Source organism: Varroa jacobsoni, unplaced genomic scaffold (genome assembly GCF_002532875.2).
Source record: "Varroa jacobsoni isolate VJ856 unplaced genomic scaffold, vjacob_1.0 scaffold_569, whole genome shotgun sequence".
Lineage (NCBI taxonomy): Eukaryota > Metazoa > Arthropoda > Arachnida > Mesostigmata > Varroidae > Varroa > Varroa jacobsoni.
In genome coordinates this window covers 49,279-75,568 of record NW_019213471.1, presented here as the reverse complement: position 1 = coordinate 75,568, position 26,290 = coordinate 49,279, and the positions used below count along the sequence as shown (strand labels likewise).

The following is a 26,290-nucleotide window of genomic DNA, read 5'->3' as shown; positions in this document are numbered from 1 at the left end:
TATATGTATATATATATATATATATATATATATATATATATATATATATATATATATGCGTAAATAAAACAGGACAGTACATCGAGGATTCAAACAGGCCAAATGACGATGATGACGACGACGACACTCCGTAAATACGTCAGGTGGTATCTTCTACCCACTGAAATTCTTTTAACATATTTTCTGTTGACATTCGACTCGTGATTCAAGTCGTGGGTGGCGATGAGTCGGGCTTTTGTTGCAGAGAATTCATGTTTCCGCATACAGCCAGTTGAATAAACGTCCCTTAGATATTTTAAGTCTAAATTACACGCGTGAGAGATCTAAATAGTATTCACATTTATGATAGTCTTTAAGAACGCTTTTAGCCATAGTTGAAACAGTAATAGTAGCTAAAATGGAAATATAATTCATCCATTCATACACATATATGCACACATCTTTAACACACACATATCTATAAACGTCGAAAAAGTTGACGTTTTTAACCCAAACCGAAAATTTTAAAATGCTATTACCAAAGTAAATACCCATCGTTTTGATCCATCCATCACTGTAGAACCTCCGTAGTTTCTAGACGAAAAATTACATTCAGTGATTTTTGTAACGCCATCAAGGAAGTTTCTATGAAATCGAAATAGAAGATTTGGACTATACAGGAAATGTATTAAATTTATTGTTGAAATTCTTTCAATTTTTTGTTGAATAGTTGTAAATTATGTGTCTGGTCGAAGCATTGTCCCGGTAAAAAAAACAACTGCTCAGTAGCTCTAGTCGTTTTTTTTCAATCGCTTCTTACAACATTGTTAGTTGAGCAACTTATATCGCATGATACCTTTCCAGTTCCAGCAAAAACATAACATCAACTCAGTTTGTACGATCGAACAAATTCGTGTAGTACTCAAACATCGAGCTTTTAGTAGCCGGCCTTTTCAAAGCTGGTTGATGGAGGATGTTTCGTTCGCTAGCGATATCATAGTTACTCACGTGTCCATCTTGCTCAACCTTCGCAATAATATATAATTTATAGTTTGTCGATTATTGCAAAGGACATCTTTCGCATTGAAGTTTCCGGAACGACAGCAACATTACTAACTTCAGGCCGTTTACTCACTCAACTTATAAGACCAAAGACCTATGACTTTGCAGCCATCTGGCTACAACACTTCTTCGGAAACACAATATATATATATATATTACCCATGAAGGATCTGCTAGTTATCATACTTAGCATATGAACAAATCAAGTTTTTCACGGAATACAAAAAATATTGTGTAAAAAAAATGCGTTTAAATAAATCAAAAAGAAAAACCACGAAGGGCAGCATAGTGCCACGGTTTTAGTTTGTTACGCACCGATTCAAATGCTAAAAACTCGGAAGTTGTTTTTAATATTTTCTATAGATTTAGATCGGTTATTAAGTTTGTTGTTGACCGGTTAATTTTATCCAGAAATCTTACAAGGAGATTTTTCGTGTTTACTGCTAACAGATAGCTTTAATCTAATTTCATTTTCATGTTGTCTGAATTCTAGGTGGCGCGATGCCGTTCGGGCTGCTGAAGCTCAAAAAATCTAGGAACTACTCGGTGGTGTCTAAATCGCTATGTGTGATCATCGTCAAACTGCTTGAGAATGGAACGGTTGAATGCATACTGAGTTCGCGAACCATCGGACACGAGTGTCTCGACAATGTATGTCAGCGACTGCAAATTGCCCAAACTGAATATTTCGGTCTGCGATACGCCACCAAAGATGGCAGTCAACGCTGGGTCGATCTGGATAGGCCACTTAAGAAACAACTAGATAAATACGCGCAAGAGTTTTCACTGACACTTGGCATTATGTTTTATGTGTTCAACGTCGACCATTTGTCCGATGAACCCACGAGATATTACTACTTTTCCCACCTCAAAAGTGACATTCTTGAAGGCCGTCTGCGTTGTAACCGCGAAGAGGCGGTGCAACTAGCCTCATTTAGCCTACAAGCGGAATTTGGTGACCATCGACCTGAACACCATACGCCCGAATATCTCAAGAACTTTGTTCTAGTTCCGAAATACCTCACCGGGGTAGCAGGTGGCAATCAAGGAGATCAACTGCTTGAGGAGATTATTAAAGCGCACCAGAGTCTTCATGGCACCCCGCATGCGGTTGCCGAACTGTACTATTTAATGGCGGTACAGCGGCTGGAAGGTTATGGAGAGGAATTGTTTAACGTAAAGGATCAGATTGGCCAGGATGTTACGTTAGGCGTATCTGCATTGGGTGTGACGGTTCGCTACCCATCTCGAATACAGCACGAACAGTCAATGGCGTATCAGTGGTCAGAAATAGTGGACCTTATCCATCACAAAAAGTTCTTCAAGGTCGAAGGCCGAGACACGAACTGCTGTGCGCAATTCCAGTTGGATGATGTAATTACGGCTAAGTATATTTGGAAACAGTGTGTACAGCAACACAAGTTCTATATGCAAATGAAGCAACTAGAAGCAGATAGTAATGGCAATGCAGCTGGACCCTTTGTCGCCATTGCAGGTGGCAGCAGCAGCAGAGATAAAGAGGTTATCAAGAACCAGCACGCGATTAACGAGGGTCCCATGCGGTCACCACTTGTTGTTAACAATAACAACAACAATACGAACAACAACGCCCATAGTTTGGGTAGTTTAGATGATTTAGACAGCGGCGTCTACAACACGGAGACGCAAACAAGTCACATTGGACAACAGCAACAGATAACTGGTGGGGGGCTGCAGGTGGCTCCGCCTAACTCAACTCCTTGCGTGTCGACAGCTGGTAGCGGTCCACGCCACGTGACCCAAATGATTGTCACACAATTGATGGTGGCCAAAGAGGAGCCTGATTATGAAAATGTTTCCATGCTGTTGGCAAATTCAGAGGAAGTTCGTAGGGCTCTTTTGCCAGATTATCGTAAAGCACCGGACTACGAACAGGCAATTCGAATGAAGTACCAAATTTCCGCAAGCCTTAACGACCTCTCATACGGCAGCTCTGCTCACAGATGTCACCACAGTACGCAGGGTCATCAGCATAATCATCACAACCGACTCTACGGAAATTATGCAAGTTCTATTCCTAGCTCAAACATCGATATTAGCCCTACATCAAAATCTTACAATCCACTAATGCCTCTCAATTCATATTCGCAGTACGGCCAATATAGCACCGACCTGCAGGCCATAGGTAATTCGTCTCAAGAGCTTGTGGGCGTGTATTCACGACAAATTTCTAAAACAACCTCAAATCTACCTTATCAAACTGCGATGCATACACAGTATAACAGTACACCAGAACTTAACATTAACCTTGATCGTAGACAAAGCGCTGTCTTGCCGGGAGCTCGAGATCTGTACCCGATAGAAGCGCGAGTTGCTATCACAACATCGACTGGTCGAGGCACTAGCACATCGGTTCCCGATCTAACTCAGTCGCTAAATAGCTGCCATTCGTCATTTGTCCAGATTCAAACGGCACCAGACGTGATTGGGCAATCGCAGTTGCAGCATGCTGATCTGTCAAGATCGCGACTTTCGTCCGATAGTTCTTCGACACATACTTCAGCTACACACACCCCGCTCCAGTCTGCATCTAGGTATACTAGTAATAGTAATGGCGGTTCCAGTAATACCCCAAATAACAATAACCCCACTTGTAATAATAGCAAGCCATCAACAACGGCCACTGTTGTTACTGTTAATAACCAGAAGGTGGCCTATCAGTCCTATAATAGTGAGACTTCGGCGAAAGAGGCCAACATTACCAAGGTGCAGGTCACGTCTACGCATTATAGCTCGGATCGAACAGCATTAGCAGCGGTTTCTCCCACTGTCGCCACTAGTACTGCTAACAGCACTAGCGCCACTGTTACTCCTTCCCTAGCGGAATCCCATTCACGGTCCTCGAATGTCCTAGCAGGGCCAATGCTGCTAGCAGCGATGAACGGCCTTGCGGGCCCCAGTGTGAAACCCGATATTTTAGAAAACGTACACGACAGCGTAATGGTTGAGAAAATGATGGATGAACCACCAAAAGACTCGCGGATACAGGACCTCGAGACGAAGTTAGCTGGTGGCCACGTTTTCCAGGAGTTTGAACAGATAGTCAAAAAGAAACCAATGGCGAACTTTGCTACGGCAATGTTAGCCGAGAACATGCCTCGCAATCGCTTCAAAGATGTTCTACCGTACGAGGAGAACCGGGTGCGACTCGGCCCATCAAAAGATAACCGTACTGGCTATATCAATGCATCACATGTCTCCGTGAGTATTGGCGAAATGCATCGATTTTATATCGCTGCACAGGGTCCCATGGCCAACACATGCTTTCACTTTTGGCAAATGATTTGGGAGAATAACACGGCGATTATAGTTATGTTAACCGATGTAGTTGAGGGTGGCAAGGAGAAATGTCATCCGTACTGGCCTCAGGCGGATGATTCGCGGGTAACGTTCAAGGACTTCGTGGTCACACGCAAGACAACCTATGTGTCTTCGACATTTACAACGTGTGCCCTGCAAGTGCAGTACCTGCCGACACGAGTGACACGGACCGTGTACCATCTTCAATACACGGACTGGCCTGATCACGGCTGCCCATTGGATATCCACGGCTTTCTATCGTTTATGGAGGAAATCGAAAGTGTTCGTCGGCTGGTATTATCTGAACAGAACCTAGCTCAGAATCGGGCGGTCCGCAATGCCCCCGTGGTAATGCACTGCACTGCCGGCGTTGGCCGCTCCGGCGTTGTCATACTATGCGACCTTCTTCTTTTTTGTCTCGACCATAATCACCCTATCGACGTTCCGCAGGCACTTACCTATATTCGCTATCAGAGAATGCTTTCGGTGCAAACCCTTGCGCAATACAAATTCGTTTACCAGGTGTTAATACAATACCTCAAGAACTCAAGGTTAATCTAGGTTTTGCTTTTCGCGCGTACACGGATTGCTTGCGTCAGCGGAAATGGTTCGATTGTTCACAGAGAAGATTAACATAGTGTGAGAATATAGAAATGGGAATTTCATAAAATGCATCCTTGTTGTACGGAACGGCATTATAGCTTGATATGACTTGACCTTAAAGGTTTAGGTCACCGACTATTTAAGTAATTTAACGTATGGCATATGTGTGTGTAGCAATTGGAGTTTACCTGTCTAATCTAGTCTCATATTATCAGTAAGGTGCTAGCAGAAGTTAAACGTTCCTACAATTAATCATATCCAGCGTGAGCATGTGAGTATTATCTGTTTACGAAAAGGTGCCTATCGGATATATACATGTATTTGTATTAAACACGCCCCGATCCGGATTAAAATTGTCCCAACACGATAGTTTCAATAGTCACACGAGAGGGTAGTTTGACTACTTGACTCGCTCTTTAGAAAAAATTGATCAGAGGTCTGAGTGGCCGAAATGAACAAATATTTATTTGTCTACCAATTTTTCGACTTCGTATAGACGATGGATGCAACCATCATTGAGCAGCTATATTTTACGCTGCTAAATATCTAATAATTTTAGCAATGATATTATAAACATTAAGTTATTTGAAATAATTGTAACGGAGTGTGGCGTTACTAGTCTTGCCGGGGAGCGTTTTTACCGGATGAAGCGATGGCTGTTGTATGTAGATGTGTTATTTTGCATCTAATAGTTTAATGAGCAAATTTGCAAGAGACAAAAAAAAACCAATCGGAATTTTCATCGGCACTAGAGACCGTAGTGTAGGTAACTGTTCAAGCAAGTTTCCATAGACCCGACGATCTTTTCAGTCTCATTCATATGCCCTTACGAGGCTTTTAAATAAAGACGGCCATTACGGGTTTCGTAAATAGAAGCGTTTCAGTCCAAGCTCAGAAGATAGGTATAGCACTGAAAGCTGAAGCACGTGAGAAACTATATAAACTCTTACTTTGATTTATCACTGAATGTTTACAAAGTGCGACTTAGGCAAAAGGGTGACGGATTGAGCAGTCGTTAGTTATTAAGCAAATTAAGTTGCTCGTTAAACATGCAGCGAAAGGTACTCGATGGCTGAAGGTCGACCAGTGTTTCGTGCGGCGAAAATATGTTTTTTACATGCCAGTGACGGAATCTAATTTTGTTGCTGTACATTCAGATTATTCGTTGAAACTTTTTTTGTAAACGACTTGTTGAGCTTTCTCTTGTAGTAGTTCGACTTCTTGCGGTAAAAAACAATATGCAATGTATACATGTTAATATCTCCCTGTATAATATATTATACACTTCCTAAACAAAGACAATTTGATAGCAAATGTAACAACTTGGAAAACTTGTGAGTAACGTAAACGCGTTCGGTGAATGATATCACAGGCCTTTTACGCTCGCTTCCTTTGTGATTTGACATTGAACAACTTAAAATTGCCGCAATGTAGCCCGGTAAAGGTTACATTTATTTTAAAAAGAAATTAGTTGAAGGTAGCTATGTATCAATACACAAAACACAATACAACCTTGGTAGAATTATAATAAAAGTTCAAAGATTATTTTTTTGTGAAATATACGCGACACTGTTTTTATTTCTATGATGAATGGCTATGTACAAATGGACATTTGTAATGTGTGGACCGAAACAACAAGGCCGGCATTATTTCTCACCCATTTATTTTAGGTGTAAGTGAGACTCCGATCACTAATCAAACTACGCTCCTTTGAAGTCCCGGCAGCAAAGTAGATACAGTTTTATGCGTGATCCTGTTTATTTAACTCTGAATCCCTCGCCGCTTTGGTGTTCACGTTAGACAGATAGTTTTTCGTTGTTGATAGCCCTGTTAATCGATTTTGCAACAAAAACGTTTTTTTATTCAGCGTCATTTTCAACAAACGGAGTTTCGTTTCTGACGAAGAACAAATCGACAAGTAATTGGTAATCATTGATGATGGATACAAGTAGACACAATCAGATTTTGATGTTACAATCGACAGAGTAAGGCATGCTTCTTGATTATCTGAAAAATGTCAGCCGACCTAAAAAGGAATATCTTGTAATGAGGTATATATGTATGTTTTGGTTTGTATAATAGTCGCTCCAGGTAAGATACTGATAGTCAGTGTTTACCGGAATAGCCATTTTTTTTTATAACGTTGATATGTTTATGATATGGTATAAAGTTTACAATTTCGGAAAGTAACACCCGGAATGGTCTCTATAGCGAATTTTGTGATCTTGGAGTGCCTCAGGAATGAAATACTGCTACATAATAACCGCATTTTCAGCAATTGCATTGTTTTACTCGAACTATCGTTCCGTAAAATACATCAAGAAAGCTTCCCTCGGAAAATCTTCGCAGCGTAACTGAAATCAAGGCTTCAATTAGGATTGAGAAATAGTGTTTTACGAAACCAACAGGGATCAACCGCTCGGATCGACATATTAAATGTAACATTGACCTCTAGCCCTGTTTGTAGGGATACAAATCACACGATAATGAACATAAGATTGGTAGTGTGTTAATAATATTTTATAACTACCTAATTCTATTATTTGTTTAGGTATGCTCCAGCGTCTGAGTCTGCTTTGGTACGTCAGATGCTCCATATATACTATCATCTGGAATAGGAAAATGTGCATAGCTTTTACTGATAATATTGAAAGGCTACACATTACTGTCAGTTATGTTATGTTAGCATGTTACTTGTTTTTAGGAAACCCTTTTGAACGGACGTTCTCGTCGCTATATATAGGCTGGGACAGTTGACGCATATTCGACTGTTTTAAAATGGATTCCATAAACCAAACCTGCTTTATTTGTCAGCCAAAAATGGGGGGCATTTGGTGGCCAACTGCGAGCCTGGTTCAGAAACTCAAGGCAAACGAGCCACAAAACTGAAAAATGTCTAATTTAATTTAATGCACAGATCATTACTTATCAATCAAACATACGTTAACTGCTTCTCCGGTGAAGAATCAATGACCGTATTACAAGTTTTCGACGGCAGAACGATCTTCACTGTGTCGTTCGTGGCGAATATATATCAAAACATACGACAATAGATCGTATGTTTTTATCCATAATATTGATCACAAACGTCTTTATAGATATTATTAAATGCTCACGGGATTTGCATTTTCCGGTTGGGCGATTGGAACGTCCCGTTTTCGGATTGAATAGGTCAAACTGTGTCAACGTTAATAAACCAACATAAGTTGTGTTGATATATTGAAAATAGCTGCCAAAGAGCTTGTCTTACCTCTATATCATCCATCTATTTGATGCACCAGCTGTACGCCAGTTCCACTTCTTTGTCTATTGGTACAAATATCCCTCTGTAGAAACCTTGTTAAGATATCGAATGTATCATCCTTTAAGGACTATTTACCTTTTCCTTTTCATCAACTGATGACGTATTACGATCATTTAACGGCTATGAAAAGATTCGTTTCATTTCTCAGGCGGTTCCAGGAATGAAACCGCAAACTTAATTAGCAGTGTGTGTTATCCCAAATTATTAATGTTGTTTTGGAGACAAACGAGTACACCATAACGGTAATGTTCTTAGTAATTGCACGTAAGTGCTTCTTTGACCAATAGTAGCATGCAGGTGGTGGCCGACAATACAGTTATTACTTGTCCGTGCGAGAAGTTGCCTGTAGGCGCGGAGTTTTGGTAACGGTCTGGATGTCGAGATTTTGACAATCTGCGTCCATTCTTAATAATAGTTTTCGCTTTCCGATAAATGGGCTTTGTTGTTGTTGTTGTCGTCGTGGTTGTGGTAGAAAACCCGTAAAGTTCAGCGATGTCACTAGAGCAAAAAACAGAAATACAGATAGAGAGTTACTGGCGCTATACTTATCCGAACCCGGTTCTGTAGCTTGCTGTTAAGCGAAAAAAAGTTTTGACGTTTATTTAGCTGAATTTTCTATTTCTTATTTAGGGCAAAGTATTACATAGTCAAAACATCTAGCTTCTGCTGCTGTTTTATACTTCATTTACCCAAGTATGTGTGGTGGTAAATTGTTTATGTAAGTTGTTAAATATGATCAGTTTGTAGTTCTTCGACTATTCGCACTCAAAACGGATCAGTTAGATTACCACTGTATCAGCTAAGCAGACAAAAAAAAAGCCCGACAATAGTAATCGGAATTTTCTAAGCCGCCATTTTTATGGACAGGTATTATGTACAATTCTAAATACATTCGTTCCAAAAAAAGAGGTGAAACAAAAACAGGCAACTTGACTGCTTACTCTAAAATTAAAATACGCTCCTTTCAGTGCGCTTCTTTGACACATCTACTTAACGATACGATACAAATAACAAGGAATCTAAATTATCTCGTTTAAAATCATATGAGATTTAGTACATGCTTACCTTGAGATAAGATAAGGAGCCCAGAGGTGACACAGTTTCGAAACAGGGCCTTCAGTGACCGAGATGGTTTTGGGAGTGAGATTCACAACAGACGGACTCGTTTCCGAATACTTAGGCCATAAATCAGTTTTTCCAGGAAGGGTGGGTTTGCTGAAATAGCAAGGATGTTACAGGGAAGGGTTGCCTATAACAACCAATTAAATTTTCCGGATTGCATACACATTGAAATCATAATCATTAATCAACCTGACATAAGCCCTGACATGATAAGGTGAAGCAACATACTTTATATTGTATTTTCGTCATTTCTAGGGTTCAGTGACGGATTATATTTAGGTGTAGGAAAGAAAGGAGATATTGATTCAAAAACAAGAAGAATGCCGCTTGGTCAAGCCAAAATACCCTATAAATTGTGTCATTTATACTCTGTCAATTATTTCACCAGCTCTACTAATGGCAGATTATGATGTACCCGTTTATCATGAATTCCTTGACAGAACGGAGGATATCCTTGGCTAACTTCCTGTCCTCGTCGGTATAATTATCTAAGGTCATTTGCAGTGCTGCCGGAGTTCTTGGATCCCAAGGACGTTTTACATCCTGAAAATATACAACACCGAACTCTAAGTAATTAAGGAAAAAAACAAATTCTTTTTGAATGTCCGCGCTACGTCGAATTGTCTAACGCAGAGTTGATACACATATTGTGTATGCAAAAAATTTATGAGACCTTGAAAAACATACTGGTCATGATAGAATTAAGATCGGCACAGCCGTCGAAGCTTAATTTGGTCAAAAGTTAATGATTAAAGACTAAGGTAAAAAAAGGAATACTCTAAATAGATTAAAAGAAAAACGCAAGAAATTAAAACCTGTACGTCCTCAGGAAGTAACATATGATTTAGTATTTTGTTACTTTGCTAATAAATATGCCATGAGACGTGTTTACGATATGAAAAATAGCACGGGTCTATGTTTTATTTTGTGTATACTCGGTTCGATGAAAATTATATTTGGTGTTATCAATCTCGCAACATCGGTCTAGTCGGGCGTACACTAACTAATGTTTGTTATTTGGAAAAAAAAATCTAAAATTATCCACGTAGCAACCTACCCCGGGAACTTTGATGGACAAACGGTGCTGCACCCGTTGTCTACCAAGGACGCCCAGTCACGTACTGGTATCAATGATATTTTCGAAAGAAAATAGTTGTTGTTATTTCTGCTATTGCAGAACCATTGGTTAAGCTCCAGATATAAGGGCGTGTCAAGCCTGTACACTCCTTTCGGAATCCCAAAGGCATTAATCTATTCCGACGATTAATATATTTTCTCCGTGGAGGAGTAAGGCTGGGTTCTCCCATTCGTATGCAAGCGCAATAGCTATTATAACATTGTAGAACAAAATAGTCCCCATAGAATCTCAGACAGTCTAACGTAAATGCGCAGGCGGATGATTGCTGGAATAACTGGGCAGCGACAAAACGTTGATGAAATCATTACGGTTATTCTAGCATGAACTGAACAAACGGAGGCGTAACAATGGACAATGGAAAACAGAGGAGGTTAGAAATAAGTCAGCCCTGTATAGCGAAATTTAACACCAACCTTAGCACCAAAGCTATTGAATACGGCCCACTAGACACCTGCGTATCACTAGACCTCTGCGCAAGGAGAAATCGGTTACAGAGGAAGGGAGAGGAACCGAGCGAACAGTCCAAAGGTAAGCCAGGATCAAAAACAACCAAGGCCAATAGGGATAGAAGCCAACAATAACGCTTAAGCGTGCTATAGAACAGAATTACAGGATCAACCCAGGTTATCGAGATGATTTTCGAGTAAGTTAAAACAAGAGAAGTGCAACTATTACGTTTCTGAAAAGTGTTAAGACACAAATTGACGCGAAAAATTATGGGGCGTGATAAATCAGCATTAAAGGTCTAAACAAAGCAGGAAGCAATTAAGTATGCAGTATCCATAGGACCTCAAGCTAAACGGCAAGGATACTATCACAACGGCAAATGAAGGCGACAGCTATTCTGAGACAACACCTAGAGGATTTTCTATAAGCTAGCCGTGGGCCGAGCATAAGATTTAACCTATTTAACATAAGGTTTCATCTCCATACCTGTATTAATACCAAAAGTTTCGCCAGTTGGAAAGAAACTATAAAATGGCAAAGACAGCGCGGACAAGGATATCATAGGAGTGCAATATTGGGCAATAGGGTCAAATGCTGCACTCGGAAAATCGAACTGCGAAAAATTTCAAACACCGAAAAAGCCAAGTCTTTTAGCTAACTTCTTGAAATATCTCTATATTCAAAAAATGGGTTCGGGAAGAAAGAGGCAGAGTCAGTTTATAGTGTAGCCAACAAATAGCGGAAAGAATGACAATGAATTTGCACAGTATAATAGGATAGAAGTAGAAATGATAAAGTTAAACAATGGGCTCTTTAAAAAGATAATTCACGACAATAATGGAACATCTCAATAATTCAGGTTGGTACAGATTAGCTTGTGTTGATTACGGAAGGCCTACAACGCACTGGAACTAAAGCGCAGAGAGCTGAATTATAGACGCCAATTATCAGAAGGCCAAACAAAAGGTTTCCTACCTGCAACCATCTTTCAATTGCTTCAGTGAAAAAAATTACAATAAAATCATTTAGGTCGGGTCTGAACTTCTTCTTGTAAAGGCACAAGGCGCGAAAAGGGGATAAACTTATTATAGACAGAAGTCGAACAAGGGCCTGTGACGTTTAGCTGCTACAATTAGCCAAATACAAGCATAAACAACAAGAGAGGGAAAGAGAGAGGAGAGAGAGAGAGAGAGACGAAAACATATGCGAGGGAAGAAGAATAAGTAGCTAAACGGAGAAAAGAATAATGGATTAGGATTTCGATGCGGCAAGACTGTACAGGTACAACAAGGATACTGGACTTAGAGTTAAAAAGGTAACTAGCTTAGCAGGGTGTGATCATTTTAGGCGTGGGCCACTCACCCACGTTCGAGAGGGGTGACTTCATCTTTCACCTAAGTCATGCAGTCAGAAAAGACCTTCTTTCGCCAGTCTTAGTGCCATAGCCATTATACTAGCTCAGATTATATATTGATCGCACTGTTTCATTCATTTTCTATACTTGCTAACGGTGCCTTTTGTTCTTTTTTCTATTTCAGCCAGAAAATGCAGCAAGCGTCGTTACCAAAAGACAATTAATTCTTCTATAAAGCGTACGCTGCCCTGCCATCAATGAAATTCGCAGCAGCAGCAACAACAACAGCAGCGTAATTTTTTTTGCTTAGTTATTTCCGTTTGAAACCTTTTTTTATTCAATATTATACATATAATATAAGAAGTTCTATTTAATATTATAATGTTCAATGAATCCTCGCAACTTACGTATCATGCAAGTCACAAATCAAAAAGGCATTTATGTTAGTTTACACACACCAGCATTTAAATACGGTTCGATCACCGGTTGTAGTTTGTTGCTTTTTTACGCAAGGGTCCTTGCGTGGTGGGATTTTCATATGATACGATTGTTTTTAAATTCAAACAGTAGTCAATATGGATTTTGTATATTAAAGCAATGGAAACAATACATTCAAACATTATCAATAACAACTTATACATCTAAACTGATGTGCGATTAAATACGAATTTCCTCTAGTCGGCCAAAACAATGTTTCGTGGCCATCAGGGTAAACAGAAAAATAAAAAAAGTAGGGCCAGGAGCTTTCCTTTGACCAGTAGACTCTGCGTAATCGGGTCGAGCAATGATCTGCTTGTTCCAATCCATGCGATGTTGCTTCAATGATATACTATACCACTCGAATTCCAACCACGGTTAAATTTTTGTTTTTTTTTTTGTTTAATGTATTGGCACGAAAAAAAATCAGTCTTTCATTCAGAAACTATATTTCAGCCTCAAGAGTAGGAGGAACTATATCTTCGTGGAAGAACACATTTTATTAGGTATCCGTTCGTCTCGTTGCAAGTGTGCTTGCGAACCTCACCTTATTGAGTGCGATTCCGAGGAAAAACATTACATCATCGGTATGAGTGGCGGGTCCGGCCCCCATCGCATCAACAAACACCTGAAGAACGCAAAACGAAGAGGATATACGAAAGATTTTCTCGCCGCGAAATAATCTCTAATACAGTCTCATGAGGGGAAAAAGCTAGACAAAGGGACGTGAAAGCTTTTTTGAAGCATCTTAATAAAAAATAACTTGCTTGGTCTTTTAGCATCGTACAAAAGGCACAAAACAGAGTAGCTTACTCCGGTATCCGTGCCCCCTGTGAGGTGATAAACACTTGATTGAACAATTGATGGGTGATGAATTTGACCTGTATCTTTCTTGTGAAAATACAAGGTGGTAAAGCTTAGAGGTATCGACGCTTGTAGTTACTAAATAAAATCAGGACAGAAAAATTGATCTAGTTTTTGATTTCACCTTTGCGCGAGGCTCTTTGAGGACGTAGCGGTAGATGTTAGTCTTTTTGCCATTTACTTTTTCCACGGAGTTCATATAGAATTTGGCCGGGCAATCAAACGAAACATCGGTGAACATTCGTGGAGCCTAAGGGATACAACAAATATAAAGGAACACAAAAACAAAAATATTATCAGCGCCATAATAAAAGAAGACTTGTGCAATAAAGGAGTATGTTAACTGATCAGTCATGCATGGATGAATGCATAATCTAAAACTGAGATGTGGGTGCGCGTTATTGTTGATGAGCTCTCTAACTTCATTGTTGCTGTCTTGAAATCTGTCAGAGTCAATAGGCTGTTTTCAAAGGGGAACTAACTTTGATTTTGTACGAATCAGCGCTAGTAAATAATATACCAATAAATACACAAACAAAGTACCAAACTGATAGGCATCTTCGGGCGCAAATCTAAAAGGGATTAACTAAAACAATCTTCATGTGATAAATATTCGTATGTTTTGAAAACAGACTAAACAAGATGATCGGTCTCATCTGTGCAGGTACTTGAATAGGGTCATCCGAGAAATTCCGCTCGATTGACGACGCCGCAGAATCGCCTCGCGTGGTCGAAGGACGACGCTTTACGGGAGCCCAATTGATCAACGATTTGTGTTTATTTAGTGGCACGCAAATATTACAATATTTAGGGGATTGCAAATAACCTTGAAGCTGACGTGGTCAACGATGTAGTTTGTCATCTTTGTTACACTCATTAGATACTAACAGTAAGAGACTGCTTCTAAATTCTAAAGATCTAAAGTCAGTTTATTTCCTTAACTATCCGTGATGCATTTTCGTTGGTAAAAAAAGATGTTTGGTAGAAAGGCACTAAGCAAATCGATGTACCCCAAGGCCTTATGCTAATTTCAAAGCGATCTTTTACTAACGCTCTCCACCGTTCCTCCGTAATATGTCCTGTTCGTCTGAGCGTCGATGTTCGCTCGTTTGCGTCCGCATGCTTTTACGCGTCACGCAATCGATTCAGGAACTTCGACGATGCAGAAGACCTAACAGAACGTATGTAGTTTATCGCAGTAATTCGATGTACCATTATTGTTTATCTAGTTTGAAATTTTCTGAACTCTTACGTAAATATTCTAATATAGTACGAATGTTTAGTTTATCTTTTTTAAATAATCAAATGCCGCACCGCGGTAGGATTAACGCCTATAAGCCATAAATATAATAGCGAAAAGTATATCTTTTGCACGTATGTATGTATGTATTTTGGTACTTGAGAAGTTCGTGAATTCTGCCTTCAATTTTAGCAAATCGATAATTCGTACGATCGCCACGAAGTAAACCATACGTGTTACGAGGGATCAATGTAGTAGTCTGTGAAGGATTCTACCTGCTTTACTATTCTGTTCAAATAGCTCCTGTTGTCTGCATACGAAAAGCAATTTTCGCCGGATCTGCAATTGTCAAATGTCTAATAGCAATGGCAAAAGCAATAGCACTTTAAAATAACACGACAAGATAGATGCGGATGACCTCTAATATTATATGAAATCCTACGAATTTCGCTACGTAGAGGTTTTTCGGAAGCAAAACGCCAAACGGTGAATTTACCGAATCTAGGTTTTAGGAACAGCTTTTTTTTTTTTACCGCGCTATTAATGGTCGCATAACAGCGAATTGTCTGATCTTCTATTTACCTATTTGATTTGTATGAATGTTCTGTTAGAATATTTGCGATGGATAGGAAGGACAGATCTGTAGCATTATATCTTGTTCATTTGATGTAGGGCAATTACGTGGAGGGTTAGTTTGGAAAGATCATATCATGGGTTTACTACGAAGTTTTCACATCAACGATCCTCTATAGCGAATAATTTTCTAACAATTAGTTTTAATGCGACTTAGGGCTTCTCCGCTAATTTGAGCCTGCAATCATGCCTTGAACTATTGAACCAATGCCCGGTAGCGGAATTCAACATCCTGCAACCTACGTAATAATTCACTATTTTGTAAAAATCCGGTAAGTTAACTGAAGCAATCTAAAGATTACCTAAACTGTAGTAACACGGGTCGTAGCGGATAAACGCCGTAGTAGCATTAAATATAACAACCAATGATGGCAGGCGGCAAAAAAACGTGGAAAAGATTGACGTGATTTAAATGTCGTCGTCCCTGTTAAGCGTCTTCTATGCGTATGCTTCCTTTGTGTACTGAATGACGTCTAAAAATATGCCAGAATACAAAGAATGCTTTCGCTCCTTCAAACAAAAAAACAGAAAATCCTGCTATTTTTCCTTAAAGGGTAAGGGGATCTCTAATTCAAATTTGAAGTGGTGACATTGAAACCCGCCTTTCTGCCGGCCAGCTGTAGTGTTAACCTGCATGTAAACGAGGAAAACGTTAAAGCCAGCTCAATGTTTTGCGCTGTCTATCAAAGTCGATAACAATTTCCAAAATACAAGGTCGGAGTCTAGACATATCTAAACAAGGAAAATCTTGATGTAGCTTTTTCAAATAAGAGAATAATATCTCTGTTTCATTGTCCAACCATTTTTACTTCTATTTTATTATACAAATGACCCCTCAGAGGCGAAACTGATGTATATAAAATAAAAAAAGCACACGTTCAAATATTGAGCTATTATTATAAGCTTAAATTTTCTCATTCAATTATACCTGTTTCAAGTTATTTAAGTAATTAATCAGTTAATGCATCTTTAGATAAGTTGATTCGTCGTAGGGTCATTTCTAGCTATAGATAGTAACAATTTGACCTGGACATTTGACCGATTGAGATAATATTTATGAATACATATCTCATTGTGCCAACACGGACGGTGTTATGTACAAATTATCTTAAACATTGCTATGAGAAAAAATGTATCGTAAAAATCCATGCACTTATTATACAAGCCCAATCCGAAAATGGCCCATTCATACCAGTTATGATGTATGTACTTTTTTTTTTTTACTGACGTTTAAGCACGTCTCGTCACAGATTTTCAACCCACTTCCGCGTGTGGTGAAATTGATAATCTCACTAGAATCTCGTACAGAAAGGAACGCGCACCGAGCAGGGATAGGTCTAACAGATGTCTGTAGTGCTACTTTATTATCAAAATAATAGTAAAATATACACCAATCTAAGTGTTAAAGATGGGACGTAAGGCCTAATTGGCGCACCGCATACACTAACAGACGTGAATATCAGGCCAGCTCAATTATTCAGCCTCTTAAGAAGCAAACATGTACTTAAGCTCTTTAGCGTATAGTTCGGGAAGATTGTAGTTGCCTAATTCTAACTGGTTAAATAAGAACATTCAGAGCGGATGTTAGCGTTAAACAAAGATAGAGATTGTGTACGTTTACGTAGTGCTTTCTCATACCTAGCGAGTGGGAGCCCTCAGCCATTTTTTAAACGTTTTTTTTTTTAAATTCGTTGTTCAACAAACCACTATCAGTACATCTATAATTAGTTGAAATAAATAAAGTTTCTACGAAATTAGATTCAACCATGAATAAGAAAAGGAAAGGTGGCGATACCGGTCCTCTTCACCGCATTTCACAAATTCGGTGCGTATGGTGTTATAAGTGCATGACTTTTTGAATGCTTTGTCTATGTGCCAGCCTCGCGGTTTAGGAGTCTAATAGCTATTGGGACTATGCGATGTTTGACTTTGTAATGGCTAGTAGACAAGAAGCGAATTAATTACCAAAAGGAATCGTTTTTTAAGACCCTGAAACATTTAAGTAGATCATTTTATATTTTCCCGGTGACATTGTAACATAAAAAATAAAGAAAAAATATATACGCTTTTAGAAAGATTCAGCGTGCCAACATGGTTGTTGCTGGCAAACGAATGGCAAAATCGTTTTACACACCCAGTATCTACGTTACTCAAGTTCAGTGGGGTAGCACATCACCATCAAGAAAAGATTTTGCCAGCTTCTACTTCAAGACCTTCGTTATGGTTTGACTCAGGTAGTAAACAATACCTTAAATGTTTGCAGAGATCCTAGGCGTTTAAATACAGATTGTTTCTTAAATAGGCTTTAGAGAGGGAGCAAGCTTTTAAAGGGCAAATCTGTGTGGCGCTGTACCATTGTTATTCGGACCTACGTATACGTAAGCAATATGTTTTCCATTTGCCGCTGTAGGCTTGTATAGTTGTGTTTTTTTTTTATATGTTGAAGTTCAAACCAGCTTGCCACTAAATGGTGGCTTTCTACGATAAAGGTTCAGAGAACATCTAAGTCACCTAGTCGATCTATTCATAGGCTGGAGACATAGATACCCAAATGCAGATTTAGAGAAGAACCTATGCTCACCTTTTTCAAGACGGCATCAAATCCATCATCCGTGTCCTGGTCCGTAATGTATGCGGAATACATTTCGGCCGCAGAGATGGTCGATATCTCATACATCTGTTTAAGTGCCAATTTCACAGCAATATCGGGGCCCGAACTGCGAGCGAGATCTTCGAACGCTGTGAAGGCCGTATGTATACACACAAACGTATTGTTTATTATAGAACAAATACCAAGATAATAGCCATTATTATTATCATATCCTCATAACATGTCCATGTAACACTGAGCTCTACGGTTTAGATAGAAGCAACCCTTCTACATCGAACATTCAGAAAACTATATGTATTCTTAACCTATATGTTCCACTTGAACCGCTGATGATTTTGGTAACACGGCATGTTTATTTTGAAAGGTTTTTCCTTCGAAACGTAGCATATCAAACCTTGTGCAACGGCTTGAACGGATGATACTATATAAAGGTAAACTGAAAAGTTTCCATGACAACAGAAACACGAGGATGGCATTAATCGTCAAAAATATTCTAATAATATGACTGTGTACACGTTGAACAATACTTGTGAAATCTATGGCCATCTTGAACCCCCAGTTCTAGCCTACCGCTCTTTCATGTCAGTTGACGTTGACGCTTTTCTAAAAATGTAGATATTGAATACCAAGCCGTCCTTAATCTCCTTAATTTAAAAGGCAATACGTATGCGTAAATCAGAACCCGAACTTGACCTTGTCTATAGGAACACTTGATCGTCACCTTCCAGTTTCGAGCAGCTGAATATACCCGTAATTGTATCAGCTTGCTTGATGATAAACGTATGGGGTGGATAAAAACGACAGCCACGAAAGGTAACACCGAAGCAATTCAGTAAATGTTCGTAGACGACCGTCGAATTAAAGTTGCTTTGAGAGAACGTACTTGCTATATGTGTTAAGCGACTATCTGATGTTAGGAAAGACAATAACTGAGACGGAGCACGCAGCATTACTTGATAACCTCGGAACAGAAATTGTCGAAAGCGGGCCCTAGTAAGAAAGCTTGGGTTCATTTATCATGCAGCGTATTTACCTACGTTTTACCGGATCTACACGACTTTCTTCTGTATCGTGCGTTCAATTGAGAAAGCTACCGCATTCATAAATGTGTACTTTCGAAACACCAAGAGCCCGACTAGTATTTGCCCAGAGTAGAGGGCTAGAAGGACGGGAGCATTGTCCAGGAACTGTATAGACCTACGACAAGATTTTATTGAAAAATAAAAGTCTGTGATAGAAAAAAAAAAAAAAGACTTATTTTTGGGTCTGGTTGAAAGGATATTAGGATACCTGTCTCACGAACGTTAGCCATTAGAAACTAACGTTAAATATGATTTGTAATTTTTTGGTAAGTCAATGAGTAGATGATTCAGAGGTTTCCTATGTATGAAGAACTTGGATACGTGGTAGGTGTTGTCGGATGAGCTTTTAAAAAACAGTGTTTTCTTAGCCTATCAACGGAATAGCAACATACCAGGCTCAAGTCCCATCACTTGGCGAAGCACTAATTCTCCGTCTGTATCGGTGGTTCCCATCATAATATCCTGAAAACGAATGGAAGGTGCAAAACAAGCGTTAAAAAAGAAGCGTTGCCACGATTCTCATATTGTCATATGTCCTGTATTGGAAGCGTGTATGGTCGTTCAAGTGTTGCATGCATTTTAGTTTACTAATGGTTCACTGCTACTAGAAAGAGAGAGCAGAAATAATCAAAGCAGCGGTCTAGCGTTACTGCCGGAGATACAAATGAAGCACAATCGCTAACGATGTAAGTAATTGGCGTCCGTTATAGAAAAAACGGTTTGTCATATTTTAGGAAGCTGAGACATGTTTTTTCCAAGAGATCGCGCAAATGTACACGTTAAACATCAAGATCTTAGCAAGTGCAATGCTCTTGAATCCATTTGATAGTTTTGCATTATGCGTTCATAGAATATTCTGTCCGGTTCGCAGACTTTGTGATGTGAAAATTTTGAAATGTCGTCTACGAACTTAGAGATCCAGAAGTCTCATTCCAGTACTGCCACAGAATCGCGACGACGGGTTGTGTCCGTAACCTTCTCTGAAGGATTCCCTTACAGCTGCTAGTTACTTTCCTAGAGTATCGTAGTACAAACAGTATAGAATTTATGCTCATAGATAGAGAATGACAGCGTGAAAGGTTTCAATCGACGAAACAAAAGCAAAATAGGTCGTCACAACTAGTTTTCATATATCTTGGAATAACGTCTCATTTTGGCTTGAGAAGCATCGTATTAGCAAAGGTGCTAGAAGTACAGATGGCTTTGATAGTACTATGCCTAATAAAGGATATGTCCCTTGATGATGGTGCCATAGAGAGACGCAAAGCCAAACAAACAACTTAATTTGCGCGAGGCGATAACCTGAGTCTGTTACTTTTTACGCTTCAGATTAACAGCTTTCCCTCATGTATTAGGCCCCTCATGTAGATAACGTTGTCATCTACACCACAAGTGGACACCATCTGCAACAGGCACTAATAACCCTGAATAGGTACGCTATCGTTAAATGTCCAGGACCAAGATAGAAACCATGAAGTTGCGAACAGAGGGCTTGCCAGTACTAACTAATCCTGTTTGTATGAGACAACTTTCAAATAGCCAACGCGTTTGCGTAGCTCGGCTTGTCACCAACGGCAACGAGAAGATGCTCACATAGAGAACTGAGTTGGAAGAACGATGTCGTACCTGTCAAAATTGACAGATCGCAGAACCTATTAGCTAGTTCCTTTAAAGACGGTACCGACTGCCGCATATAGAATTCCAATCCATAGCGAGCGAAGCGTCGGAAATTTAATAATTTTGAACAGATTAAAGCGTTTTCGAAACGGGTACTGAACCCTTTTTCTCGCGACGTCCATCGCAGTTATGTGAAAAGCGTTTAGTCTTCCGGAAAACGACGCGTACAAGCCATTCGCTTATAAACAAAGCTTAAAGAATAAATAGTAGAATAATAGGAGTAGATCCTCTCAACGTCAATTAAGACCGACGGCAAATGGAAGCAAAGTAAACAAAAATAATCGCCGTATCGTAGTACGGTTCGCGGTGCACGGGTTCCATCAGGTCGCTTGGAAAACGAAAGGATTCCACGAACTCAACAAGTTTTATCTGCGGACTTTTTAAATAGATGTGTCACTGATGGTTGTCGGAAACATTTCCAAACCGTATATATCCGTAGATATTATGTTCTAATTAGAATCTTTTTCTTTTTTCATCTAACACGCATACTATCTTTCGAGGTTTTTGTTCTCACTGATTTAGGTTGCGTAGTACATCAACAGAGGAACGTTGTTCACAACGTTTGAAAGAACAAGTATTTGGTTCATTAGTCCACCTCTTAAATCTATCGAAGACCATCTACGTCCACTACCGGATCACTAGAACATATACAAATATCTACAGATTTCGAAACGTCACTATAGCTGCTACGGAAATGGCCTTGCTTTGCAGCCTAGTGGTTCTCTAATCCTTTGCGGTTCGCAAGGACCAAGGTCTGCGAGGATGGAGAATGCTGAATTAGCCATCTTTAGAAAAACTAAATACACAAACGCTCCTTTCACGCCCTATAAAGACATATGGCAGCTCAAGGCATCAAGATAACGTCTGTCCCGTCAGGATTGTTTTTGGTAGCCATGCAGGTAAAGACACTATATTTCTCTCATTAGTTCTTATATTCTGCTAAATTATAATGAATTCTTCTCAAATACAAGCAATGTCAAATCAGCTTGACCAAAACGTATAAAAAAAAATAGTGCCAACATAAGCCAACCTAAAACCAACGTGCGTATAAGTACACCGATGGCCTTATCAAAGGCATCGTATATAGACCGAAGGAATTACGAAGCACAAAACGTTTTAAAATAATGCACATGATGCGGGAAATCGTATCACTTACGATAGAGAACAGGTAACTTTTGGATCACTAATATGCTTTAATCTCTTGGAGCAATTCATGTTCAGTTTTAGTAGAAACTTTCAACAAGTCCTGGCTTTGAAAGACCTTTAAAAAAAAGAGTGCTTAGAAAATCGTGTGGAGCTTTTCCAAAATTGCCTGTTATGTCGAAAACATAGCACGAATTAAAAATGTGTAAATGATATATATCAAGAACATTATATATCCTACCACCATCGCAAGTGCAAGCAAAAAAAATGCCGAGAACGACTCAACTAATTGAAACGTTATCTGTTTAGTAAGGAAAATATTATTTTCCTATCTGTACAGTTTTTTTTTTTCTTTTTTTTTTTTTTTTTTGCCAGTGATGATAATACCGAACCCCCCGAAGTCTTAAAAAGATTACAATTAATATCAGTTTATGAATAGGAACTGTTTGCACTACTGACTCGCGTTTGCGAAATGTTTTTAAAATCCGTGCGATAACTGACAGCAGCGGTAACAACAATAAATGATAGAGATGCAATAAGTTATTTTGTTTGCAGACATTTCCATTTTCTGCGCTACATTATGTAATTAAGCAATCTGCATCTAGCGGAATCACACGGTTCATGTCGCCGCCGTTGCGAGTCAGAAGTATATCGTGCTAGAGTTTGCATTTAGTTGTTTAGGCAATGGCTGTTCTTTCCGAGACTATACCATTGATGTGTTATGCAGCAGCACCACCAATCTAACTTAACAGAAATAGTTGCTAAAAATTAAACTTAGGCTTCTTAAAGACTAACTTACGCTATGCGATGATCCGGAACGAAAAAAAGGAAACTACCCGAATATTTGACAAAACATTCCTTAGCTTTCCCTTATGCTTGTGTTTAATTTACTAAACTTACTATAGTTTAATAAACGGAGACTGAGATCTTTAAATTCAAGAACTTTACGACGATACTTTGGGAAACGCTGCGGCGTATTCCATCTATAGATTAATATATAAGATATATGTGATTTATCACTGCTTTTAGCATTACGTGAGCTAAATAAAAATCGGATCTGAGCATCAATTTCCAAAAGTTGCAATAATCCTTTATCCGTTTTAGTTAATTTGCTAACACATATAATTTTCATCATTTTAGCGAAAGCAAGTGACTAATTATTAATTTTAGCCCCCAAAAAAACCTGAAACTATTAAATATCGAATTTTTTCCTCAATCTCTTTAGGTATTATGTCAACTTACTACAATTCTTTTGCTAAATTTATATTTTGCTTTTTTGTAGTCTTATTCTTTATCCGTCAAATAAATAATATAAGATCTTTTATTTCCTACGATTTATTTTACATTGATAAAATAAGTACAATAATAATAATTGCTCTAACCTTATGAATTGCTTGTCTGATAATATGATTATTAAAATATAATAAACTTCTTTTCTTCAATCAACGTTGCTTGAGTGCTACTTTTCGCTTTCATTCTTCTTTTTTTTTTTTTCACTCCCCTATATATACATATATATAAAGAACGGTCATCCGTAGAGCAACTCAGCATGATACGGTGTTTTGCGACAGATCAGAGATCTTCAAGATGCCAGATAAATACGTGCCACGATATATGATTTGCATGGCTGTTGTTCTATATACACTAAGTCATGCCACATAAGAATAAGAAACATTTTTTTCTTTTTTAATAAGAAGTTCTCTTTGCCTCTGTTATACTATAAGGGAATACGCACAAGGACTAAGTCTCTGTCAAGTGTTTACGTACCGTACCGCACTTTTTAAATGGCTGGCTTTTTTCCGCCACAAAACCAAGCGTGTTTGTACCTTAACCGCTTCGCACTCCCCGAGGTTTAGCGGGCAGACCACTGGATACCGCCCTGGCGACACCGTGCCGGTGATAAATGGCTCACCAATAACACTTTCAGCGTACATAAATGAATACATCTATTTTATACTAAAACAACGTACATACATATCATATGCACCGGGAGAACAAACGACACCGACCATAGTACTAGTAATGATCAACGTCAAAACGTTCTACGTCCTTTTCTCCGACAGGCGCACCCCATATATGTGCTTTAGAAAGCAAAGTTCGATGACGGTTTGGATTGGTCAATAAACTGAAACTTTCGTCCGCAGTTATTTTCCAATATTGGCTGCCTTACTTTGTATCAATGAACACTTTGTTTGTTATATGTGAAGGGAGCAAGAATATTTAGCTGAGTCCAAAATGTCGACCAAATAGGTCGACTGCGCAGCTACCTGGGCTTGCAACCTCCAAGAACTTTAAATCTAGACTTCTAGCAAGTACATAAATCAAGAGGCAGGGGGTAAAGCTTTTGTGGCTGTCGACGTTGGAACAGAGTATCAACTAGCTCGAAACTCATGTAGAACAATTCGGTTAAGCTCCTTGAACTCTGTTAATATCACGTGGACTGCAGATAAACAAGTAGTTGCTATGGAAGTATAAGTTAAGTATTCATCATACCGTTATGCAGAGATGTATACATATTGAATATGATCATAAACCTGTTACCTAGGAAGAAATAGCGATAGCTAACAGCTTTTGCTGTAAGGTACACCCAAATAAAAAAAATAGTATTTTGAACAATCTCTAATCCACAACGATCACAAGAATCGAAGTATCGTATGTTATGTATTTAGATAGGTGTTTAAATTAGTCATTAATTAGGCCCTTTAATCGGAGCTCTGTGGCTTGTTATTTTTATGTTGTTATAACACATATAATCGTTACGAAAACTAGTCAGGACCAAGCTGAAGGATCTATGGGCTGAGTCCAATTCGACATTGCACAAAGCTTTAGTTAAATAGTTAGGTTTGTGCAGGCGGAAGCAAGTTGTTTAATAGTAAAGAATCTGATTTCCTGTTTAAACAGCCTAATACTGCTAATTTTTAAAAAGCAATACGCCAGTGCGTGAAGGGCGTACCCAACCGAATCTACCAAAATCCGATAAGGTAGATCCAAAATTATTCGGCAGCTACAACAAGTGTTTTCATTATTGACAGCCCTGTGTCATCACAGTTCTCCACTCATCTGTCGTGTACGGCAGCGAGCTGTTCAGAATATTCCACATGAAAGCCGTCTTTCACGTTTAGAATGAATTACATAACGTTTTGACCCGGTTTCATAAGGGACTGACACTTGGAATCGTTTCATTCAATATAGCTCTTATAAAATACAATAGGTGTCCTCCTCTTGAAATAGTCAAAAGCACACCAGTACCAATGCCAACTTCAACATTGGCGCTGATTCTCGGAGTCAACGGACGAATCGGTGTCCAAGCGCTACGACCTCGCTCCATGCAAACATACACGCGCATGGCAATAAAAGTTTCTATTCTGTCATTCATTTCCGTTGCTATTTGTCACATCTGTTCCTAATACGTTGTTATTAATAAGAATGTTGTCTTCTGTAATAGGTGTTGCTTGCTTTCGCTAAGCCCATCATTGGGGTCCTAGTTGCCAGGGAACTTTAGCAGTCCAGCGTCTACTGCAGTCAATGAAGAATCAAATATAAGTGCCGTTTTGAATTTTGACATCTAGGCCTTGTAACACCTTAGTAGCTTCTCCGTACGCATCGGCATGAGGACTATTTCGCTAGTTGTCCATGTACTTTAAAGACGTCCTGAACGTACCATACGAACGTTACCATAGAACTGTATATTGACGCTAGTCGATTCAGCGGTATGGATCGTACGGTATAGACCATTAGGTAAAATACACTCAAAGACACGTCGTACTGAAACCAAATTGAGGTTAGTTATATTCTCGAGCAGTATTGTTGTAGCTTACAAGGGGCGGCGGTGTTTTAGCTATATCTGTCCTATCCTATTTCATTGTCGCTGATGTGAGCAGCATACGGAACAAGTTAAAATGTATCTTGATTATCTTAGAAGCTTGCGTTATTTTCTACGTCAGAATGCAAACCTTCGGAAAGATTATGTATTTGTTGTCTGTTATGATGAACGTTTTGAAAGTCTCAAAAAGCTTAAGCGAACGTTATTAGTTGTCGTCAAACATTATATTATTAATCTCAATAGCAAACTGTGGATGCGTTACTACCCACAGTCGGCCAGAGAGGGCAGAGAGCCAAAAATAAGCCAGCGAAAACGTCTATTCTGCCTTTTTGGTCGTGTTAAGTCAAAACATGCTGAGGTGCATGTTTAAGCTTTAACGCACCTTGAAAAAA

The 26,290-nt window shown here is 39.1% G+C and overlaps 2 protein-coding genes and 1 long non-coding RNA gene across 6 annotated transcripts in view; 2 read left to right on the top strand and 1 right to left on the bottom strand.

Annotated features, from left to right (window-relative positions):
* LOC111261583 (tyrosine-protein phosphatase non-receptor type 21) overlaps nt 1-7,296 on the top strand; it is a 10,453-nt gene extending 3,157 nt beyond the window's left edge. For both annotated transcript variants that reach the window (XM_022835185.2, XM_022835184.2), the window contains exon 2: nt 1,535-7,296. In XM_022835185.2, the coding sequence (XP_022690920.1) occupies nt 1,543-4,941 (3,399 nt within the window). In that variant the 5' untranslated portion in view covers nt 1,535-1,542 and the 3' untranslated portion in view covers nt 4,942-7,296. The remainder of the gene's footprint in view (nt 1-1,534) is intronic.
* Nucleotides 6,526-26,290, bottom strand: part of LOC111261584 (acetylcholinesterase-1) — a 41,210-nt gene continuing 21,445 nt past the window's right edge. The window contains exons 2-9 of the mRNA XM_022835187.1: nt 19,648-19,717; nt 18,144-18,301; nt 13,814-13,939; nt 13,373-13,453; nt 9,825-9,952; nt 9,353-9,502; nt 8,611-8,785; nt 6,526-6,810 (exon numbers count right to left, since the gene is read on the bottom strand). Of these exons, the coding sequence (XP_022690922.1) occupies nt 6,775-6,810; nt 8,611-8,785; nt 9,353-9,502; nt 9,825-9,952; nt 13,373-13,453; nt 13,814-13,939; nt 18,144-18,301; nt 19,648-19,717 (924 nt within the window). The 3' untranslated portion in view covers nt 6,526-6,774. The remainder of the gene's footprint in view (nt 6,811-8,610; nt 8,786-9,352; nt 9,503-9,824; nt 9,953-13,372; nt 13,454-13,813; nt 13,940-18,143; nt 18,302-19,647; nt 19,718-26,290) is intronic.
* LOC111261585 (uncharacterized) lies at nt 12,185-13,791 on the top strand. 3 transcript variants are annotated; one of them, XR_002681095.2, is made up of 3 exons: nt 12,185-12,309; nt 12,533-12,640; nt 13,355-13,791. It is a non-coding gene; the product is annotated as an uncharacterized LOC111261585 (long non-coding RNA). The 3 variants fall into 3 exon arrangements; XR_002681094.2 differs by having other exon boundaries at nt 13,282-13,372; XR_002681096.2 differs by having other exon boundaries at nt 13,256-13,366.